Here is a 24,956-nt window from a genome sequence, read left to right as displayed (position 1 = left end):
CTAATTATCAGGGAAATATGAATCAAAACCACGATGAGATATCACCTCACACCTGTCAAGAAACAAGTGTTGGGGAGGATGTGGAGAAAAAGGAACCCTTGTGCAGTGTTGGCGGGAATGTGATTTGGTACAGCCACAATGGAAAACAATGTGGAAGTTCCTCAAAAAATTAAAATGAGAAGTACAATATAATCCAGTAATTTCACTAGTGGGTATTTACCCAAAGAGAATGAAAACACTAATTCAAAAAGATGTATGCACCCCCATGTTTATTGCAGCATTATTTATAAAAGCCAAGATATGGAAGAAACCCAAATATCCATCCACAGATGAATGGATAAAGAAGATGTGATATAAATATACAATGAAATATTATTCAGCCATAAAAAAAGAATGAGATCTTGCCATTTGCAACAACATGGATGGACCTAGAGGGTATAATGTTAAGCGAAATAAGTCAGATAAAGACATTTCTCTCATTTCACTTGTGTGTGGAATTTAAGAAACAAAACAAATGAACAAATTAAAAAGAGACCAAAAAAAACCAGACTTAAATACAGATAATAAACTGGTGGTTGCCAAAGGGGAAGTGGGGGGGGGGTTGAAATAGATAGATAGATGATAGATAGAGTACAGTTATTGTAATGAGTGCTGAAAAATGTACAGAATCGTTGAAACATACTGTACCTTTGAAACTAATATAACATTATGTTAATTATACTTCAATAAAAAATGCTTAGTATTTTTAAAAATATATTTCATGGTAAATAACTCTTTGATATGAGTTATTAATATTTTCCTCAGTCTATCATATGTCTTTTGGCTTTATGACATCTTTTTCCATACAAAAAGCATTCAAGTGTAGTGAAAAATGCATCTTTTTTTTTAATATAGTTTCTGGGGCTCCTACTATGGCTACAAGTCTCCAAACTCTTCAATTATACGTGTTTTCCTAAATTTTTTTCTAACATTTAAAAAAAAATAAGTCTCAATCTAAATAGAATTCTTCTCAGAGAGAGCCAATGTTCTCTTCTGGATTGATATAGGTAAGTATACCAGACAGATTTTTAAAATAATCATTTTTTCCCCCACTGAACCTATGTTACTTTTCTCATGATAATTTTCTACTACTCTCTGGTATGTTCTACTAATTAGTTATATGTCAGTACTATTGATTATAATGTATATTTATGAATTAGAAATATACTTCATAGTATATGGGCAGTCCTCCTCCCCCCAACTTGGAGACAATGACCTGGTGGGTAATTGGAAGCACACACTCTGGTGTCAAATTGAATCCTGGCTTCAAGTTACTTAACATCTCTTTATCTTAGTTTACCTATCTGTAAATTGGGACGATAATATTTATCACAAACAGTTGTTTTGAGGATTAAATGAAGCAAAATAAAAAACACGTAGAAAATTTCCTGACATATTTTAAGCGCTAAAAAATTAGCCTTTACAATTTCTTAATTGCTGTGCAACATTTCTTTCGTATGAACGTTATTGACTCTTCCCTTTAACCCAAACCCTCTGAAAGCAACTCTTGTGAGTCTAACTTCAATTGCATTAAATATATTTTGGGACATTTAACATTTTGGGACAGTTAACAGTTTTATGATACTATGTATCACATCCTAGAATTCTGGTATGTTTATCCTATGCTATGTTTTTAATTTATGCCCTCTTAGATCTTGTTTAGTTTTTAAAGATTTTATTTATTACACAGCGAGAGCAGGGGGAGCTGCAGGCAGAGGGAAAGGGAAAAGCAGGCTCTCCGCTGAGCAGGGAGCCGGATCTGGGTCTCAATTCCAGGGCCCTGGGATCATGACCTGAGTCAAAGGCAGACACTTAACCAACATAGCCACCCAGGTGCCCCCTTAGATCTCGTTTAAAGTCTTCAATATGATGCAGTTTAAATCATATGACTTGAACTTTTCTTGTTAAATGTATTCCTAAGTTTTAAAAATTATTTTTTCTTATTATTCTGATTGTAACAATTTTCCCATTTCCAGTTCTAGATGGTTATTGCCAGTGTAAGAAGAAAAAAAAACATGTCATCATTCTGGAATATTAGAGCTCTTGTTTTTGCTGTACATACAATTATATCATCAGCAAGAGAGATGTGTGTATACCTTCTTTACCAAGATTGACATTTAATATTCCATTTTCCTGTCTTTATAGTCTTGTCTAAATACTCTGTAATTATGATAATGATGTATCCTTGTTATCACAAGAATAGAGGTGAAAGGGTGACCAAAGGATCTCACCAGACATAAGCCCAGGACACCAATTCCTTTACTATCAATAAAAGATGTGTCTTACCATACAGAAAGCAGGAGATTCAGCTTGGGTATGAACCCACTCGTGGGAGAACCCTCATGGTTCAAGTCTCCTCAAGGCAGCCTCACTACCAATGATACTGGTCAATCAGGGTGAGGATCCCATCAGGCCTTTGAGAAGCAAAGTTGCCATCTCCAGAACTATTTCCTACCTGCTGTCCTCTTCCAAATACTCTCAAGACTCTAGTTTCATCTTCCTGGCTACTAGGGACCCCATGAGTAATAAAAACTCTGGAAGTATTTAAAGACAGAGGCCTAGGGGCACCTGGGTGGCTCAGTCAGTTAAGTGTCCAACTCTTGATTTCAGCTCAGGTCATGATCTCATGTGCTGGGCATGGAGCCTGCTTAAGATTCTCTCCCTCCCTCTGCCTCTGCCCCTCTCACCCCCTCTAAAAAAAAAAAAAAAAAGGCCTTTACCAACACAGAGATTGAATAATATGCTTTTTCTATTATTTCAGTTAGGAGGAGATTATTGTAATTTATTCACCTCGTCATTTGATCATTCAACATGCATTTATGAAGTTCCTATAAGGGGATAGCTATTTCAAGATTAGTCTTGAAGAAGCCCAATCCCTGCTTTTGAAAGATGCAGAGTCTACATGGGGAATCAGATATAGAAATAAATAATGGAACTGCTGTGTGAGAAGTTTTACAACACAAGTAGGTATCAAGATGTGTGCAGGGCCTGGGATTTTATTCTCCTTTCAAGCTAACAAGTGAGCTTGTTATTGTTTTCATGGGTGCTAGAAAAAGACATGGCTCTGGATCAGAGAAAATAACTTTATTATATGCAGCAAAAGCAGTAGTGTGAGCTTCATGCTCATTTGCATTGGTTCCCCCACGTGCGCCAAGTCCTGGGGTGATGCCCTGGGCCCATCATAGCTGTCTGCACACTCAGCGGATTGTGTTACAGGAGAAGGACACTAAACTTGAGGAATTCACTGTTTTTATAGGTAGGGAAAGCAAGCCTGCTCTTTACCTGGCGGGGAGACTTTTTACCTCACTTAAGTTTGCTTGCAGCAAATACAACCCTGAAAAATGAGTAAAGAATGGTCAGGGCCTTGCACTCTTGCCATATCCAGCAAGTTCATGCAGGGACACCCAGGGTCCATGGCCGATTGCCTCTATCAAAAGTAAGTATAAGTGCCGGAGGAATTAAGACCTCAGTTGTCTCAGGAAGTGATTTAATCATTTTGTAATCAAACCCATGCTCATTTTCTGTTGGTTTGTCTATTTTTACCACTGCGGCTAGCTATCTTGAGGTTCCAATAGAGAATGGTTAGTCGTTGAACAGATTTATCATAGAAACTATTATAATGTCCAGGGAAAATAAAATTAAATGCAGCTGTGGCTCAAAGGGTTTGGTTAAATAAAAAAGGAATGCATTTTTTTAAAGGCAGTAATGAATTGGAAAGGTCATCGTTTATAGAATAAAATACACCTAGATTTGAAGGGTTTCTTCTTCTTAACTCCCCAGTTCTTTTTTGTTTGTTTGTTTGGGTTTTTTCTGTTTGGTTGTTTATTTTGTTTGGTTTGGGTTGGTTTGGTCACAGAGAGAGAGAGAGAGCGGGCGCACGGGTGTGCACGAGCAGGGAGAACCTTAGGCAGAGAGGGAAGCAGGCTCCCTGCTGAGCAAGGAGCCCAGTGTGGGACTCGATCCCAGGACCCTGGGATCATGACCTGCACCAAAGGCAGACGCTTAAGCGACTGAGCCACCCAGGTGTCCCCCTAACTTCCCAGTTCTATGACTTTCCACAAATGACATAACCCCTGGGCTTCCTAATATGTACCTTGCAGGTTACTGTCAGCATTAAAAACAAAGCCTATAAAGCCCCCTGCATATAATAGGTATTCAGTACATGGCAGGTTCTATTATAGTTATGTTCAAACATAAAAATGATAAGTAGAGTTTGTTAACATCTACCTTGTATTCTTCCTGTCATTTTGAATTAAGCAGTTCATTCATCTCTTAATTACAAGGCTGCGAATTCCCGAGGAGCACTAAATTTTAGTGAGCATAATGATCTAACTAGGCTCCAAACTCTCTTTTTTCCTCTTTTCAAAGCCAACAGTCATGTTTTACAAAAACCTTTGCCTAAATCAAGCAAAGAGAAAGATCTGATATGAAGTATATACATGTAATTTATCACTTCTTGTTTAGTTTTAATCATAAAAGTAACACATGCTCAATTATTTAAAAAAATTCTAATAATGCCAAAGAATTGAGGTAAAAGTGAAAATTTCCATTCCCCCCAACCCCATTTCCCCAAGGATAATCATCAATGAGAGTTTGATGTGTTCCTTCCAGGTTTTTTCCTATGCCTAGAGAGTGTAGTGTTAATTATTTTCTCCCAAAGATTGTATGAATTATGCTCAAGTGAAAGCACTATACTATTATTATTTCTAATTGCTAGCTTGTGGGTTAATTTTTTCTATTCAAAGCAGCTTTTAGTGTATTTATGTGCATGCACAAGTTAGTCCTAAAGAAATGACAAGAAAGTCCTTACTGTCTAATGTTCTGAAAGCCCCAAATACATACTCTTCCTTTTTCTGGAGTTTTACATTCGTGTAAATATATTTCCTCAGTCTTCATTGTCTTTATAATCAGTATCTTCATTCATTTCTGTGAAACCAATAGGAAGATTTTTATCTCCTATTTGACTTGCCATTTGTGAGCTTTAAACTCTCCTAACACCCCCAAGAGGCAACAAAGAAAACTCCTTATGTCTATAGAGCGCTTTACAAGTTACAAAGCTCTTTCTCAAACGTCTGCCATGTTGACTGTGACTCTATGATGGGCAAGCATTATTATCCCAACTGACTAATAGGACAATTAAAGCAATGAAGGTTAAAAAGTGACTTGCCTCAGGTCACACAGCTGGTACCAGCCACAAACCCAGGTCCCCTCAGTTGATTAGAGAGCTCTCTGGCTGCATCTCAGAGCAACTGTCCAGAATGAGTTGAGCCTTCACAGATGTAGAACATGGCTCAGGAAACATACTCAGAATTTACAGAAGACGTCTTGATTCCTTTAAGAAGTGTTTTCTTTTCATTGAAAAAATAAGCTAAGACAAGCTATATATACCTGCAGCTAATTTTTAGCTAGTTTATTTTAAGATGGATGTATTATTATCAGCATAAACAGAAATAAGGCATTAATCATTTCTATCCATGGAGACTCTATACCTCACTTCCTTTTTATCAAGAAAATCTTCGTGGTGACGAGACGATTTAAAACTAACTAAGCAAGAAAGGCAGGCAACTCTATTCATTTGAATTTGTTCATTCCTGCCAAGAGAAATAGCATAAGGATATGTGAGAACTGTGACTTCAATAAGATGACTTAAGAAATAAGCTTGATTTTTTAGAGCGGTCTTAAGTTTACAGAAAAACTGAGTGGAAAGTACAGAGAGTTCCCATCTACTCCCTTAGCCTCCCCTCACCCCTGCCAGAGAGTTTCCCCCATCATTAATATCTTGCATTCAGGTTGGTGCATTTATTACCACTGATGAATCAATAATACATCATTATTAAAGTCTATACTTTACGTCAGGATTCACTCTTTGTGTTACACAGTTCTATGGGTCTTATTTGCAGTCATATATCCACCATTACAGTCTCATATAGAAAAGTTTCTCTGCCCTAAAATCCCCTGTGCTCCACCTATTCATCCTTCCCTCCCTCTCTGCCCCCCAACTCCTGGCAACCATTGATCCTTTTACTGTCTCCATAGTTTTGCCATAAAGTACATAGCCTTTTTATGTTGGCTTATTTCATTTAGCAATGGTTTTAAGTTTCCTCTTTGTGTAGCATGATAGCTCATTTCATTTTATCACTGAATAATATTCTATCATATAGATGTACCAGTTTGTTTATCCATTCACCCATTGAAGGATATCTTGGTTGCTTCTAAGTTTTGATAGTTATGAATAAATTTGATATAAACATTTGGGTGCTGGTTTTGGTGTGAGCATAAGTTTTTAATTCACTTGGGTAAATACCTAGGAGCATGATTGCTGGATTGTATGGTAGGAGTATGTTTAACTTTGTCAGAAACTGCCAAACTATCTTCCAAAGTGGCTATACCATTTCAAAGTTCCTGTTGCACCATATCCTCATCTGTATTTGGTGTAGTGTGTTTTGGATTTAACCTTTCCAACAGATGTGTTGTGGTATCTCATAGTGGTTTTAATTATCATGAAAGATAATTGCTTTTTAAATCTATTAGAGTGATCCTTCTACAGCTAGGTCAGCCTTAAGACAACTAGATCAGCTCTTGTTCAAATTAGTGCGGTTTTTTCCACCATAGACATGTTCTTATGATTCTAGTGAGGAGATACTAGGTAGAAGCCATTTGGAAAAATCATGTGCTCAGAATAAAGGGAAGGAAATAGTAAAAGGCTGGAGCTGAGAGCATATTGTCAAGTAGAAATTGGCCAGTGTGTTTGGCGCTGGTATGGGGCAAGGATAAAAATGATTTAACAGCAGTATTTGGGATGATAAAAGGGAAGAGAGCTAATTGGCAACCAGAAATGTGCAGTAGATCGCAGATTGCCAATAAAAATGTGAATGAAAACATTTTACTCTGTAATTGGAGACAACTGCTTCATATCCCAGAGATACCATAACAGACCTGTACCTCTGAAACAAATAATACATTATATGTTAAAATAAAAAAAAAAAGAAGATAGCAGAGGCGAAGAATGAAGGGGGGGAAATCGGAGGGGGAGACAAACCATGAGAGACTGTGGACTCTGAAAAACAAACTGAGGGTTCTAGAGGGGAGGGGGGTGGGCGGATGAGTTAGCCTGGTAATGGGTATTAAGGAGGGCACGTTCTGCATAGAGCACTGGGTGTTATATGCAAACAATCATGGAACACTACATCAAAAACTAATGATGTAATGTATGGTGATTAACATAACAACAAAAAAAGAAATGTCAACGTTTGAGCATAATGTGGTTGTAGGTAGTTAAAAACAATGAGAAGTCAAAATGTCTCCCATTGAGATTGGAAGAGCTGGTATCGCAGAGGCGGGCGGTGCCCTGCCCATATCCCCTCGGGCCTCATCATTTTAGTTCAATGTGGTGGAGTCCCAGCATCTACCTTTCTTTTGCTTCAGGGCTAATGAAGACAGGAGTTGGTGTAAAAATACCCCATATCCCCGCAACCCTTGTGTAGATAGCTCTGTCACATGTTCTTCACTGGCTCCCAGCCCATCTTAGCCAATGACTTGATAACACCCCCTTTTCCGATGCCTTATTTTCTTTGTCTCAGTTACCCTCCCTCCCATAATTGTGTTTTTTGGACTGGAATTCATATTTCAGGATCAGCTTCTAGAGGAACCCAAGCTCAGACAGTTGTTGGTTACATGTTTCTGCAGAATCCCACATCCCCATTGATTACTACTGCCTCCCTCATTCAGGGCTCCCCCGAAACTTCTCCCTGTATTTGTCCTGGGACCCACTGCTTTCATCCTGCAGTTGCCAAGTCACTGCAGCCAGAAAACAATATCCGATCATTCTTGCACAATGCAGAGGAAATTAACTAAATATAGTGTTAACTCTTCCTCCTGTGTTTGCATTTTAAAGGGGATCCTTGGAGAAAGAACTCAAAGGAGTGAATGTCTAGTTGTGAAATCTGATTCTGTGCCACCTGAATGAAGGAGATTATTTTAAGCAAGACTTCTCATATCCTTTACCTCTGATTCTGGTACTCCTTGGACCTTTTGGGAGAAAAAAAGCAGATGAACTAGTCCCTCTTTAGTGATGAGTCAAAATTAGAAATTAGATGGAAGGGCAAGAGAAGAGGAATTTGAAGGAAAGCCAAAGAATTTAGTATAAAGCAGGAACAAGAATAAAACAGCATATTTATTAATTCTAAGACTACTTTTTTTCAGCATTTTAATCTCTGAAATGAAAATGCATCTTATAATCAATAGCATCTCTTACTTATTGTTGTCAGGTGGCAAACACAATGTCATTGTCATTGCCAGTGATGTGAAATTGGGTCACAGCTCTTCGTGTTGTTGTCACTTCAGTTGAATGATGTGCACTGTTGGCGTAGCATATGTTGAGTTTAATTGCTGTTTAAAGTGTCATCAGTAGAATACTGCTTTAGGATTGAAACAAATAGCTATCATGTATGCAGAATGGGGTGGGAACAAATCAGCAGGGTATAAATTTGATATTTGTTAAGCAAATTATTTGTCACTGGATGGATGATCCTAAATTCCATATTTTCATGGAAAGTAACAGTAAAGTGCTTTATAGGATGCAAGAAAGGAAGAAAGATACACATAGGCAGAAGAAGTCATGTTATATTTTATTATTGAGATTCACGCAAAAGGATTGCCTATCATACACAAAGCAACAGTGTCAAGAGAAATTGCCAAATTCCTCACAATAGGTGAATGCAATCTCAGTGTGATAGGAAGCCAGAGTAAATGAATCATGCATTGCAAGGAACTATCTTGAAGATGTATGATATCCGTTTATCAGAAACTTCCTGCTGATTTGGAACAGAATGCACTTAACTTCCAGCATGATGCCATTGAGGAAAAAGTTCAATATGTGTTTAATCAAATAGGTAATGCCTGGTGTGAGAATTTGTTTTCTTTGAGGAGACTTAAAATTACACTGTCAATGCAAAATGATCTTTAAAGGGATCAAGGATATGAGTTTGAGTTATGACAAGCAGTGTGTCACTGTAATCTTATACCTGCCAATTGCTGAAGTTACTGCCATATTTAATTTAATTTAAACAATGTCTAAGAAGAAGTTCTTTTAAAATATTATTGGGAGTGGACCCAAAGAGTATGGTTAATGGTTGAGCTGATAAAGGGCTGGTTAGAAGTCCTCTGGAATAGACATCCAGGAACCTACTATGTTTTCTAGTCTTCAGTGATTTTATGGACGTGTTTCTGAGCAGTTAAATAATAATTTCATCTAAAAGCATAGAGATATGGTTGTTAATCACGATGGCATGACTAGGCCACTACAATCCCTCAATGTTTCTGTCAACAAACCATTAAGGACCACTTGCAGAAGGAGTGTGAGTCCTGGTTCTTGTCTGAAGATTTTCTATTAAGAACTTCTGGTAAGATCAGGAAAGTGTCAGCATCAAAACTTACAGGATGGAGACAGTAGTTGTGAACACTTTAAGGAAATGCTGCCTCACGGATATTTTTGATGTCCCAGAGGACATTATTTTATGGAAAAATATGAATTCCAATGAGTCTAAGTTGAAAAGAGATTCAGAAAATTTGAATTCTAAGTATATGAAGAAGTTTTAGGAATACATTAACCAATTTACTTCACATGTATTTACCCTTTTTATATATGCACAGTACTGCTATGTGATTTTAAATATTTATATCTCCAGAGAAATAAATCCAGTCCTTTCAGTAAGGATAAAATAAAAATTCCAAGTGATAAAAAGCATTATGTCATAGTTTATATTTTTGCTTCAAAGCTAAAAGCATCATTAAAGTTCAGGTCACAGAAATGGGAGCCTTGACTCACTAGTAATGTGTAAGTTTGAGTGTATGTGACAGCACCACCAGGACAAAAAGCCACAGGATAGATTTTAACATACCTCTTTCAATAATTGATCAAATTAACCAGGAAACAAAATCCACAAGGATGCAGAAATTTGAACAAAACAATGAACAAACCTGGGTTAATGAGCCTGGATAAGACATTTGCAGTGAACAACTGCAGACTTGGCAATCTCCACAAGCTTATGAGAGGTGCATCTGCTGGGCCACAGAGCAAGTCTCAGCAAATTTTAAGTGGTTGAAGTCACTCAGAACATCTACTCTGATTAGAATTTTTTAAATCTATTAAAAAAATCAGTTAAGGAGCGTCTGGGTGGCTCAGTTGGTTAAGCATCTGACTCTTGGTTTTGTCTCAGGTCACGATCTCAGGATTGGCACGGAGCCTGCTTAAGATTCTCTCTCTCTCCCTTTCCCTCCACCCCTAGGGCCCCACTCGAGAGCTCACTCTCTCTCTCTAAAATAAATAAATAAAATCCTTTTAAAAAATCAGTTAAAAAACCAGAGAAGTTAAAAAACCAAACCCTATGTTTGGAAATTAACCAGTACATTTCTAAGTAAGACTTAGGATGAAGGTAAAATTCTGATGGAAGTTAGATGTTAGAAAAGGGAAAAAATGTTATCAATATTCACACAAGATACAATTTATGTATGTGGAAAATCCAAGAGAGTCTACAGATAAATTGTTAGAATTGTTGAGATATTAAAAACACATTATTAGAGTCAATAAGAGTTTAGCAAAGTTGCTAGCTTCAAAATCAATATATGGAAGTCAAATATATTTCTACATGCCAGCAAAAACAATTAGGAAAGCAAGATACTATTTATTTTGTTATCAAAATACCAATTATATGGAAATAAACCTCACAAAAAATGTGTAAGATCCCCATAGATAATTATAATGCTTAATAGAGAAACATTAAAGAAGACCCCAATAAATGGATTAGAATACAATTATAAAGATGCCAAGTCTCCCAAATGTATCTAAAGATATAGTACCATTCAAATTCTCAACATGGTTATATGTATGGGCGCAGGTTGACGAGCTGGTTCTAAAATTTATATGGAAATGCAAAGAAACCTACTTGACATCAAAATTTATTATAAAGCTCTTGTAATTAAAATAGGCTGTTGACAAAACAGAGATAGAATTCTAAGATGGAATAGAGTTCAGAAGCAAACCCATCCACATGTGGATCTTGACTTATGAAAGTGTTGGCCCAGCAGAGCATGGTGAAAAAACAGAATGTTCAACAAATACAGTCAGAACTGAGTATCCATATGAAAAATGTGAAAAAGACCTCTCATTATTAGCAAGCTCCAACTGAATTACAATGAAAGACAACACTATAAAGACTTAACAGAGGGAAAAAACCTCCATGACTGGAGGTTAGGGAAACATTTCATAAGTCATAAAAAGCACTAACCATAAAGAGAAGAATTAATAAGTTTGACTTCACTAAAATAGAAACTTCTATTCATTGCCACTTGGGAAAAGACAAGATACAGAGCAGAAGATATATGCACTATACATGCATGAGACAAGAGAGACACACAACAGAAAATGTGCAGTTTTTTTCTCTCTGGTGTTCTCTTCCTCCCACCAACATACGCTCAGGGGTGTTTTTTTGTTTTGTTTTGGTTTGGTTTGGTTTTGGTTTTGGTTGCTTTTTTTTTTTTTTTTTTTTGAGGTCCATATACGTGGTAACTGAAAGGTGAACATGACTACATCTTTGATATTTACAAAAATAAAAAGCACTAATTTGGTTTTGAATCTATAATGATCAATTTTCCGTAAGAAGTTTTTGTCTCATACATTTAAGGGAGGGACTAAGTTAGGAAAAATGCAAAAGGAAAGTGAAAAGATAGCCTAGATGGACACGATGGTGATCTTGTGCTCTGAACAAGGGAGAAAAATGAATAGTTTAACCTTCTAAGACATGAGGGGAAACTGAATCTGAAAGGGAAGGTAAACAGTACAAGTAGGAAAGGAAAAGGAAAATGTGCACAATGGAGCTGACAAATGTAGAAAGATAATATCTGAATGATCATGGAAAAGCTCCTATAATGGTGAGAAAAACAAGGACAAATAAGGGTGATTCTCAGGGTCTTAGAGGAACTCCAGATCTTGGACGGGAAGAGGAGTTTTCAAATTTACATAAGTAACAGAGCCTCCAAAGGAGCCCCAGAAGAAGCCCTTTATTTTTAACAATGGAATATTTGCAAAATAAAGGCAAAATGAGAAACCATTGTTTTTTCCTGGGAAGTTGAATGGAAGGTATATGGAAAACATCAGTAGATAGGAAAATTAACAACCAACAGGAACAAATTCTAACTAGAGAGAATCTGAAATTGTCAGCATGCAGAAATGGGAAATTTGGTATCTCTGCTTAATAAAAAGGATCATTTTAATTTCTTTACCTTATGAGCTTCTGTCAATTCATTTTTATTTTTTTCTTTGGAGCTTTCTGATTTAAAAGGGAAAAAAGAGTTTTGAAGCCTGTAGAATATGGAAGAGCAGGAACTCAGAAACTTGTTTACCCTCGTTTTACAAATAGATGTCCTAATTAATGTGCATCATCTAATAAAACTGTGGCAGCAGTGAAGGTCATAAAAATGTTTACAACCTCATTTCGTCCCTTGAAAGACCCTTTGGTTTGTCAATCTGTATAATCTGTGTAATCTTCCTTTTGATTAATTGTTAATTTCCCACTTTATGGATTGTTATTTTATTTTTTTTCTCTTATTGACCCGTTTGACCATTTCGTAGATAATTAGCACGTCCTTCAGAGAGGAGGGTAGAGGGAAACTAAATAAATGTATTTGTCTACATTTATGAAGCTTCCTGTTAACCCTGGCTTGGAAAAGGTCTATTAACAAAGACGTTTAACAGTATTGACTAAAATGATGGTGTTGTTGGGATTAGTCCTATAAACCAAGACAACTGAAACTCCTACAGGGTCTTGGCAGGTAAGGTAAATTATTAGTGCCTGGGTTTCTCAGTGGTGGATACAATGGCAGCTGTGGGTTGGGTAGTACATGCTCCTCCTGAAGGGATTATAATATTTAACTCACATGGTGTACCGACCGGCTGAATTAAGCCCATAGGCTGCCAGTTCCAAGTTCTGCACCATTAGCCCGGGTAGTAAAAAATGTATATGCTTAGGTGTGATAAAAATATTGTTGCTGAAATGTGTGATAGTCTCCCTCTAGTAAATTCGTATAGTTATAAGCTAGTCAACATGAACAACGGCAAATGGGGACCAAAGAATGCTTTAAGCTTACCACGGAGCACAGAGTGAACGGGCGAACGGCTGGGACCACCCCGGTGCATAATCATTTACAAAGAAGTAATTCTTTTACCTAGAACCTATCCTAAGCCTAAAATAAACGGATCCTCCCGAGTGTGTGTTCAGGGCCTTTCCTAAGGGGTGTTCAAGAATTATTTTTAATTATTAAAAATGATTTTTGAAGAGAGAGCAATATGCTCCATAGGAGTTTCACAATACAAGTTTCTGTGGCTTTAGAATAGATTGTTGAAACAAATCCCAAATAGTTTCGTATATTTATTGAGAGATTATTTTTGATTTACAAGTAGCGATGTTTTCATATGATGTATATATTTAAGCTTTTATGTTTGTTTTTGCTCACTTTTTTTCCAGGGAAAATTTCATGGAAATCCAATGCACGTAGCTGTGGTTATTTCGAATTGTTTAAGGGAAGAGAGGAGAATATTGGCTGCAGCCAATATGCCCGTTCAGGTAATATTTTCTGAACTTGTGGTCTTGTTATCACTTGGAACTCCATTTTTCTGAAACAGAAATTCTTACCTTCTTCCCTATCAGCTCCTTCTACCTGTGTTAATGGTGCCACCATCCTTCCAGTCACTTGGAATCAAGATCTTAGGATCATCTTCGAGTAATTCCTTTTCTCTGCCTTCATACTGAGATAATTACCAAGACTTTCTAGAGTTTGTTTCTGGACTCCTCTCTATACATTCTTTTCTGTTTCCATTGGTCACACTCTGGTCCATGGTCTTACAATATCAGTTGAGGAATATAGTTAACTGCCTCCCAGCTGAATTCCTAACTACCGTTTGGACTTTGCTTCCCTCAGCATGATTATCCTCAGGGATTGATCTTTGTCAAAACCTTCTATGGCTTCCGATTTCCTACCCTCCACCAGTCCAAAACTACACACAAAATTTTATCTTATGGAAACTCCATAAATACTTGCTTGTTGATTGTTTCAATGTACTTTGCCCTGCCGTATTTTAGATTATATTTTATCACACTATTCTCAGTGAATTCAGAGCCCCCATCAAAGACAAGTAGAGGGATCAATGAAGTCCTTGGGAATACTTTTTCAGTTAATCCTTATAAAAAGGAAAGAGTATGTAAGTAATCAATTTCCAGATGATGTCCTCCATAATTTAGTAAATCACACCACTATACGTATTTCTAAAGGTCCCAGGAAAGTATCTTTTTTTGAGCTGTTAAAAATGTTTAGACTTATTGTCGTGTTATGGTTGTTTTTGGAAAAATATGAAATTTTAACAATTTGCTCTTCTTTTTTAGATAAAGGATAATATTTTTATTTAATTTAAAATCTAAAGTATAGTGCTTCTAAAGTAAATATAGTTTGATTCAGTGCATTTTAGGTAAAAATTAAGATGCTGTTACTACTAATATATGATATTCTCACATATATTCTCAGCTATCCTTTTCTATATCCCTCTTATCTCCAGTCATTTTAGTATGTGTGTGTGTGGGGGGGGTGGGTGTGGGTGTTGTCTTCAAATGTCAGGTATCAGGCAAATTAGAAACTACAAACAGTCTGCCAGTACCACATACTACCACAAAAATTTCAAACCTTCAAACCAATATACAAATATATGGAAGCATATATATATGGAAGCATATATATATATATATATATATATATAGAGAGAGAGAGAGAGAGAGAGAGAGAGAGAGAGGGATTTTATAACTATTTTTCCAATCTGAAGAATGTGGTTTGGTTGAAAGAACACTTGATTTGTAGCCAACCACATTAGTTCTACTTGAGGTTCCACCACTGATTTGCTTAGTCAAGTCATCAGCCTTTCTAACCGTAGCTCTTCGCCCAACTCTAAGGCAAAGGTTGCTGACATTCTAACTGGGTATCTATGTGGCTTGATATCTAAGGAACACATTCAGTGTCTTTATATCTAAGGAACACTCAATGTTAGATTATTTGAATGACCAAGAAATGGTGCATGGAAAGGTTGGTTAGCCTTTCTATTTAACTAGGCTAACATTTTTAGATATTCTTTAGTGAACTCCCTTTGTTCCAGTGTAAAAGTAAATCTCATCCTAGCAGAGTCAACATCCCTAATTCTGAATTTAAGTCCAATTTAATGTAGTTTTGCTATACTCATTTTTAAATTACATGTATTCATTTTAGAGAATTTCAAAAGCAACGTAAGTCTGTTATAGAAAATTAGGAAAAAAAGTTTAAGCCACAAAATCATCTGTAATTCCACTTACATATTGATAATGTTTTGGTGTGTGTGTTCTTCCAATCATATGTACTTGAGTTTACATGTCTATACATATACCCATATATTTATACATACATATATATAAGGAAGAGGGATCATAAATACATGGTGTTTTTATAATTTGCTCTATTTCTTAACAACTTAATGCTACTTTAAATGTCATTAAATAAAGTATGCTTTTTAATGGCTGTGTAGTATTCCATATCCTATAAATTCAAACCTCATTTCAAAGTATACTACATATACTACACTTATCATAAACTTGTTTTATTCATATCATTGAAATTTCAAGACATTCTTTTTCCAGGGACCTCTGGAGAAATCCTTACAAAGTTCTTCAGTCTCAGAAAGGCAGAGGAATGTGGAGCACAAAGTGGCTGCCATTAAAAATAGTGTGCAGGTGAGTAAGCTCATAGAAACCAAGCAAGGCTAGCTATTGCCCCCAAACATCTAACTGTGCCCAAAGTTAGTCCTTACAGAAATCACAGGGCAATTTGATAATAAAATAACTATCTCTCACATACTATGTTCATATTAGAAAAGATTTCTTGGGGGGGAAACTTTTCAGCTTCAATTTACTGGAGACTGGGCCTACCCCACCAAACTCCATGCCTCTAAACCTTCACATTGTAAATCTCTGCATTTATCTATAAAAGTGAGGATGACCACCATCACAGGATTGCTGTGAAGGACTATGTGAGATAATGTAAGAAAGGCCTTTAGCCCAGATCTTGGCACTTAATACCTATTATGAGCAGACAGACATCACCAGGTTTGGAGAAGAGCAAAGTGAAATCTCAAAACAGAAACAGGACACATGGATATTTTTCTAAGAAGTAGAGAGGGGGAAAAAATGTAGACTGAATTGCCATAAACTACAGCAGATTAGAATGGAGACTTTAAGTGAAAAGATAATTGGTACGTTAATGCAGAGTTATATGGAACTAAAAGGGAAAAGGTATCCATATTCTCCAGCAAAAAAAAAAAAAAAGACATTAGTAGAATCATTTGGAACTAAATGAGAAATAAGAGGCAAGATGCTGAAAGATTTCCAAATGATCAGGAAGTGCAAATGGAAAAGCAGATTTAGTCTGGTTCTTCCAGTGCTATTCAACCTTCATGGGTATTGCTCTTTAGAAATGTAGGTTCTATACACTTAGTCCAGGACGTGACTGGAGGCTGGAAGCACCAAACAGCATACTTTGAAATACTGATGATGATGTTTCACTGACATGCTTAATTAAAACAACAGAGTGAGTATGTTTTCTTTTGTAAAAAGATGACAGAACAAGACACCAAATATTTAGAAGACCTGCAAGATGAATTTGACTACAGGTATAAAACAATTCAGACAATGGGTAAGTTTTTATTTTGTCTATAATTCTACTTAGGGACATAAAGACAACATGACTAGGATTTCCTCTTTATACTGACAAAATTGACAAACTGATCTACCTCCCTAAGGGAAGTGCTTTTGTTTTTGTTTTGAAGAGATAGTACAGGAGAGGAGTATTTTGCTTCCTCCTTTTCTTTCCATATAAATATATTTTTTTTACCAACCAATTCAAAATAAATTATAAAGCTCATGAGAAATCACTCCTACTTTAAGCACATATCTCCAAAAACTAAAAACATTCTCCTATAGAATCAAAACATCATTATCATGACTAAGAAAAGTAATGATAGTTGCCTCGTATGATCAGGAAATTACTAATGTCATCCCTAGGTGAGTTTTTTAATATGTTTTTTAAGATTGTAAGTAGAAACATAAGGCATCTGGCAGGCTCAGTCAGTAAAGCCCACGACTCTTGATCTCAGGTTCATGAGTTCAAGCTCCACACTGGTGTGGAGCCTGCTTTAAAAAAATTTTTTTTTAATTATAGGTAGAATGTGATTCACTGTAGGAAATTTGGAAAATAGACAAAAGCATTAAAAAATAAAAAATCACACAAAATTCCACTATCTGTAGATAAACACTGTCAAAATGTTAGTATGTCTCCTTCCAACATTTTCCCTATACGTTCAAATGCACACATATCTATTTATTTGCAACAAACTTGAGATAATCCTTTACATAGGTTTGTGTATTGCATTCTGAAGTTTTAAGTATTTTCCCATATCATAAAAATCTTCAAAAACATAATTTCAATAACTGTATAAATGTCAAAATGTAAGGACACTGCAATTGTTTGACTAGATCTTTGTGATTAAACATTGAGTTTGTTTACAATTTGATGTTTTTTTAAAAAATAGGAAGAATGAGAATATTTACAGTGTCTAAAATTTACAAGTAACAGGATTGATCGTTTGAAGTGTGTTCCCATTAGTGGAAGGATCAGAGAAATTCCAATTAGATTGAGATTAACAGGATTGTTAAAAGGATTGTACCAATGTTAATTTGCTGGCTTCGATAACTGTACTATGCTGATGTAAGATATTAGAGGAAGCTGGATAAAGGGCAGATGGGACCTCTACTATTTTTGCAACTCTTTTGTAATTCTAAAATTATTTTAAAATAATTCTTAAAAACAAATTGGATAGAAATCTTTTATTTACAGAAGCATCTTTAACTATTGAAATGTTAACTTAAAATTTATCTGGAAGGAAGTATGGATGATTGTGACCAAGCGCTTCACTTTCATCTCAGATTTAAAAGTGAGGATATTAGGATAGGAATCTTGTTCGGCATAGGTGAGGAGTGATGTGTTATCCTGGCATCTTCAGGATGTATTGACTCCCAGGAAATAATATTTAAAATGTTCGTAGTTGTGGGACACATGAGTGGCTCAGTCAGTTAAGCGACCGACTCCTGATTTTAGCTCAGATCATGATCTCAGGGTCGTGGGATCGAGCCCCGCATTGGGCTCTGCACTTAGAGCGGAGTCTGCTTGTCCCTCTCCCTTCCCCTGCTCGCTCACTCTCTTAAATAAATAAATAATCTTTAAAATGTTCATAGTTGCTTATATGTACAGTTTTTCCCTTCAGAAGAAATGGCACAAACCTGGGGATTATCAGAGCTTATCAGAGGGATCATGATCCTAAAAATGTTTACAACTGCCAATTTCACCAAGCGTTCCAGTCCACTGAAAGCAGTCTCACCCAGGGTGCCTGGGTGGCTCAGTTGTTAAGCGTTTGCCTTCGGCTCGGGTCATGATCTCAGGGTCCTGGGATTGAGTGCCGCATCGGGCTCCCTGCTCCACGGGAAGCCTGCTTCTCCCTCTCCCTCTCCCACTCCTCCTGCTTGTATTTCCTCTCTCGCTGTGTCTCTCTCTGTCAAATAAATAAATAGAATCTTTAAAAAAAAAAAAAAAGAAAGAAAAGGAAGCAGTCTCATCCGAAATCTCATATGTGAACCACCAATTTAAGAAGTAGGATGTAACAAAATACATTAAACAATAAAATTATTTTGGACTTAATATATGACAATTACTATAATTAGTGCTTCATGAGCATTACGAAGAATAAAAAATGCTCATTCTGTCACTAACATCAACTTTAAGTATTCATTTTGTTGGTTATAAGTGAAATGAAATGTTTTAAGTGAAATGAAAGACGCACAGGAAACAAGTTGTATCTTGCTGGTGAAGACTGAAAAGTATTAAAAAATGAAGTTTTGAGTTTATGAAAGACTATATATGAGCAAGATTTTGCTACACGTGGGATCTAGGAATTAGAAAGTTTGTGAATTAATACAACCAGGAATGATTTCCCGGATTTCAGTGCTGTTTTGTGGAGAAATTTGGCACAATGTTGTTTTGCGGTCTCTTTTTCACAATTACTCAAGTCAGACGGGCATTTCCAACCTTCACTCTGCATAAACAAGAGGGTTGGTATAAACAATCACTTGCTGTAGACCAATAAAGTTAAAGGTTCAAGTTAAAGAGTATAAATGTTTATTCCATGTCTCCCATTTAAGAGGATAAGCCATTTGGGGTTTTTTCAGTCAGAGATTTTTCTTACTTTGTAATTCTTTCCTACTTCTAGTTTTACTGTGAGGCAAGCCCATTTTGCAAAGGAAAAAAAAGGTGGGGGGGAAGCAAAGGATTTAGTCTTTATTAGTTCATGAGACTAAGTGGATAAAACTGCAACCCTTCCAGGCAGTTTTCTGTAATTCCTGGATAAAAAGTAGAGCGGGAACAGGTGGGTAAAGGGATCAGGAAGAATCAAATATGATTTAATAATGGGCACAAAGATGGCCCCTTTCCTACTTATGCCAGCTAGCTAGGGTTATTGTCAGTGTAGAGGTATCTAAAAAGGAATGCATTTCAAAAACCTTTTTAACCCTCTCCCCACCCCAAAAAGGAGAATGGTGTGAGGAATGGTCTTCTGTCAAGGTCTGTAAGATAGAGAGCTCCTCCCTGGCTTGCTTGGAGGTGATCCTTCTTGGCAAATGAACAGATAGGGACTTACTTTCAAGCTCTTCTGCAATGCCCGCATTTAGTCTCTTGTATCTTAGGACTTAAGGATGGGGACTGCATCAGACTTGGCTTTCGGGACAGAGAGCTTTGCCTTGGAGAGGACTCTAAATCTCATCTCTTTTCCTTCACAGATCAGGGGGACAAGAACAATGCCCTAATGAATCAGGAAATTTTGACTCTTCAAGAAATGCTTAACAGTCTCGACTTCAAGAGAAAGGTTAGTGGAGAACGTTAATTTGGCCTTTTGCCTATTTTTCTCCTTTTCCTATATTCTGCTCCCACTGAAAAGAATCAAGCTCTTGGATTCATTCAGTTTTATTTAAGCTGAATGAATAAACGGCAGTGTTTCTAGGAAGAGTGCCATACTGTTTGCCATGCTTCTCTTCCTAAGTTTACAAAGCTGGCCCTCTCTAGAGTTTATTTATCTTGTTTATGCAGTACATTTACTGTAGCTACCATTAATTTCAAGGCGAACATTTTACCCAGTTTTTATTTGCCACTATTTCAGACATGACCATTTTAGTTTCTGTACTTAATATGCTGATATGGGTTCTACTACATGTGTAATTAAAATATTACTTGATGGCCGCTAAAATTTTATTAGAAAAATCAACATTCCAGTTTCCACTCTGAAAAATGACCTCATGCTAAGTAATTGAATAGATTTCAGGATAGTTCACTGATAACTGAACGTATTCAATCTAACCTCCTTTCAAGGAGAGGAGAAAGCTTTTTCTGGCTCAATGAAATATTTTAAAAGAGGGGAAACATCTCTATTTCAACTTTCTATCTCTCCTTGAAAATAAATGCAATTGAAATTTGAGCAGTCACTGATAAATCAAGAGTTTATTTCTAAAAGTTCAGCTTCATTTTTTGTGCAGGAATTTGTGTGAGCACAAATAAATGTAAAATTTATTTTCACCCTACATTATAAACTTCAACAGTTAGAAATCAGATTTTAAACATGCAAATATTTAATCCAAGATAAGCTTAATGCATTTATGCATAATAGATCTATGCTATATGTTTTATGCGTGCTATCTTATTCTGCTTTAGAAATAAGATTTTAAGACAGAAGGAACCTTGGAAATAATTTGTTCCAATCACCTCATTGTATAGGTCAGAAGACCAAGTTCCAGCAAAGTTAAGTGGTTTTTCCAGATTCACGTGGCTTGTCACAAAACCAGGATAGGAATTCACACCTTCTAATCCTTAGGCCTTTGAAAGTTAAACTTCTCCACTATGCCTCCCTCAACCCAGATAAAGTCCTAAAAACACTAACACAGAAAGGCTCAAATTTTAGTCACCACATTTTAGAATAAATGCATATATTTATAAGAATACAAATTTAATTTATGTCTTTTTAAAAAGCAGAGATATGGCTGTATGACTAGAAGATTCAATATTGTCACAGGAGTTACAAATTCAATGGATTTGAATTTGTACTAGATGATATTCAATGATATTATGAGATAGTATGAGATTGTTAACTGCGATCATGCTTTTTCCTTTAATAACATTACTTAATTATAAGAATTTAATATGGGAAGTTGGAAAAGGCAGTGCTGTGATAAATAGAAGGTAGTATTTGATAAAATATTTGGTGAGAATTTTAACCAAGCCTTTATCCCCCAGGTCAGACAAATCATTTCACGGGTTGAATTATGAGTGACTTTGGTTGTATCTCACGAAAATCTTTTCAGTAGTCACCTTTGTTTTTAGGAAGCCCTCAGTAAGATGACCCAAATAGTAAATGAAACGGACTTGTTAATGAACAGCATGCTGATGGAAGAGCTGCAGGACTGGAAGAGGAGACAGCAGATCGCCTGCATCGGCGGGCCGCTCCACAATGGGCTCGACCAGCTTCAAAACTGGTAAAACGAATTGACTTTAGTTTCTAGTGAAAACCACAGGAAGTACAAAACTTCAGTTTCGCTCAGCCAGAGAAGGCAGGCTCAGACCAAAACATAAATTCATTGAGGTTATTGATGGTTTATTAGCCGCTGGGAACTCCACAGTTGAGAAAAAATAGATGCATACCATACGTATTTTTACTCTTATTCCCTTGGGGCCAAAAATAAAGCATCTGTAGAAATCTGTAGAATGCATAAGAATTGCTTAATTCTCTCCCATAATATATTAACCTTAAAAGACTCCAATGAATTTTTGAAACCAGCAATGAATACAACTTTCTATAGGGACGTAAGAAGCACTAGCTTCAAAAGCTTGGGAAAAGATATCTCAGTTTTTAAAGGTGTATCTTAAGAAGTCGGAATTAAACACTGGTTTTGTGTTTTGTGTTTTCAACAGAGTGATTTATTTTTGTATTTAAATGAAAAATCTCAAATGGCTCCTACGTACGACCTGACATCCCCAATGCATGTACATAGGCAATCATATGCAGATACTACCCTTTGTATTACAAGAACAAATGTTGATAGGGTTTTCCTCATCCATGCAACATAAAAATATTTGATTGAAAGAACACTTAGAAAAAAATAATGAAAAAGAAGGAAAACATTCAGTTGAAATCTATAATTGCTTTCAAAGGGTACAATTCAGTTCAGTGGAAATATGTCATAACTGGGGCCATTTGCACTGAAACCTCTGCCCTGCCGGGCCTTCTTCTCCAGAACAGTAAGGAATTGGGCTCTTTCTAAAACATACTGAGTGTGCTCGCTTCGGCCCCACATATACTAAAACGTACTGAGTGTCCTTGGGGAGATGCTTCTATTCTCTAACCTCACTGTAATAATAAACAGTAAATACATAATAAAAATAAAATATAATAATAAAAATAATAAACAACAAAGGAAGCAATCAAGAACTTAGCAGATAACAGTGCTTATACCAAAATCGGCGGGGGGTGGACAGATGTTTTTATAGCACTATGTGGGGAGTAAATTTCTAAGTAGAAAGAGCTGCTGTCGGGGCCAGATGGACTTACCAAGTCTCTCCAGACATCCCACCTCTTCTCTAGTTGACAGTCCCTTGGGTGTCCGTTTCAGGCTGTCTCTTCCCTAGACTTCGGGCCCAAGTTCCCACCTTCATTTCCAAGGTGAGATCACCACATAGTGAGTCAAACTCTAAGCCCGTACCTTTCTCCAGACAGATCATTTTTGGCCAATACTTAGGATTTGTAAAAAACATATGTTTTGTGAAAAACATAAAAAATTTCATATTGTTTTTTTTTCTTTAGTATTCTTGCATATAACATTCTTCATATCATGTATCTTTAAAGTTTTAAATTTGCTCTTTCTTTACCCATTAATGAGTACCATATCCTTAACATCTATATGTTTAACAGACTTTTAAACAAACATTAAAAGGGATTTGGTTCCTGATGTTGACAAAATTTTATAAATGATTTCTATAACTACAGGTATAAATGACAAAACATTGAAAACATTTTCCATCTGTCATGCATCTTAGAGGAAAAAAAGGATTGGGGAAATAAACATAAAGAACTGCCACTAACCTTTAATGGAATTAAGTGAATGATTTTGTTAATTGAATAATTATTTAATAATTTATTGCTTGCTAATGTGGTTAACAGTTAAAATGGTAGATTTTTTTTTAATGGAAAGGCCCCTTGCTTTTTTTTTTTTTTAATTTTATTTATTTATTTGACAGAGAGAGACACAGCGAGAGAGGGAACACAAGCAGGGGGAGTGGGTGAGGGAGAAGCAGGCTTCCCGCAGAGCAGGGAGCCCGATGCGGGGCTCGATCCCAGGACCCTGGGATCATGACCTGAGCCGAAGGCAGACAGACGCTTAATGACTGAGCCATCCAGGTGCCCCGGAATGGTAGATTGTTAAGTGGGAAAACTAGCTGCTGATTTTCATTTGCTGTTTGATAGCTTTACACTGTTGGCAGAAAGTCTGTTTCAACTCAGAAGGCAATTGGAGAAATTAGAGGAACAGTCTACTAAAATGACATATGAAGGAGACCCCATCCCCATGCAAAGAGCACATCTGCTAGAAAGAGTCACCTTCTTGATCTACAACCTTTTTAAGAAGTAAGTAAATTTAAATGTCTCATGGCAGCCTCAGTCCTGTGGAGTTGTAAGGACACCCTGGCTGGGGTTTTGGTGTTAAGGTGAAGGAAGGTAGGGAAGTGTTAAACAGTGAGCCTCAGGGTAAAGTGAATAAAGCTCCAGAGAGTTCCAGAAACATTTCTGCTCTTCACTATTTATTCAACACTTCTCCCAAAAGCTGACTCAGTTTTCTATGAGCCAAGCACAACATCCAGCTGAAGTTCATTTTTCACATTTTAGAAAAGGATTTCAGCAATTTCTTCTTAAGTATATATCCAAGAAATGAAGGGTAGAGGCCATGTTTAGGTGTATAAGTTCATCCAAAGGGGGAAAAAAAACCACTACTATGTACCAGGATTTCTAATATCCAGTTAAAAGATGGCATGAAATTAACATTTTACTTTATGATAAAATAGTATGATAAAAATAGGCTTTTATTCTCGACTCAAGGGTAACAAGAATTATTTACTGTTATTATTTAAAGGACAATCTTTAGGCATTTTTTCCATCTCCTGGTAATTATCTATGAGCAGTCTTTAGAAAGATTTGAGCTTAACGGAGGTTTGAATGTCTTGTAAATGTAGAAAATTTGGATTTTTTAAGAGGACAGCATCCTGTTTCTCTGTGGTTTTCAGCCTGTCGATATTTTCAATGCTTTCAAATGACGTGCTTTATTTCCTTTTAATCTAGCTCATTTGTGGTTGAGCGACAGCCATGCATGCCAACCCACCCCCAGAGACCGATGGTACTTAAAACTCTTATTCAGTTCACTGTAAAGCTAAGGTAGGCAGAATGTGCTCTATCTTTTCCTCTGTTTGTGGAGCCACAGCCACTGTTTAAATAAGACCAATTTCTCTCCTAGGGCCTTTCATTCAACTCTTCTGTATTAAGTGCCTCCTGCATGCCCAGCACTGAGCTATGGTAGATACCCTCAGAAATGTTAATATGAGGGCCCTGCTTATAAAGAATAGGACAGTAAAGATGAAGACACGAGGGATATTAGCATGAAAGGATGGAATCACAGTATCGGGCATCATGGGATCAATTGCTGAAAAGATTAACT

The 24,956-nt window shown here is 36.5% G+C and overlaps 1 protein-coding gene and 1 long non-coding RNA gene across 2 annotated transcripts in view; one reads left to right on the top strand and one right to left on the bottom strand.

Moving 5' to 3' along the window:
• The window catches only part of LOC118518612 (uncharacterized), a 74,283-nt gene that overhangs the window by 19,334 nt on the left and 29,993 nt on the right, over positions 1 to 24,956 (bottom strand). The gene's annotated exons all lie outside the window — the stretch shown is intronic.
• STAT4 (signal transducer and activator of transcription 4) overlaps positions 1 to 24,956 on the top strand; it is an 89,057-nt gene that overhangs the window by 39,472 nt on the left and 24,629 nt on the right. The window contains exons 4-10 of the mRNA XM_078071120.1: positions 13,560 to 13,658; positions 15,747 to 15,839; positions 16,719 to 16,797; positions 19,989 to 20,074; positions 21,580 to 21,731; positions 23,717 to 23,875; positions 24,584 to 24,676. Coding sequence (XP_077927246.1) covers positions 13,560 to 13,658; positions 15,747 to 15,839; positions 16,719 to 16,797; positions 19,989 to 20,074; positions 21,580 to 21,731; positions 23,717 to 23,875; positions 24,584 to 24,676 — 761 coding nt within the window. The remainder of the gene's footprint in view (positions 1 to 13,559; positions 13,659 to 15,746; positions 15,840 to 16,718; positions 16,798 to 19,988; positions 20,075 to 21,579; positions 21,732 to 23,716; positions 23,876 to 24,583; positions 24,677 to 24,956) is intronic.

The sequence above is a fragment of the Halichoerus grypus genome, chromosome 4, assembly GCF_964656455.1.
Source record: "Halichoerus grypus chromosome 4, mHalGry1.hap1.1, whole genome shotgun sequence".
NCBI lineage: Eukaryota > Metazoa > Chordata > Mammalia > Carnivora > Phocidae > Halichoerus > Halichoerus grypus.
The sequence above is the reverse complement of the archived record's forward strand: the minus strand, read 5'-3'. Positions and strand labels throughout refer to the sequence as shown.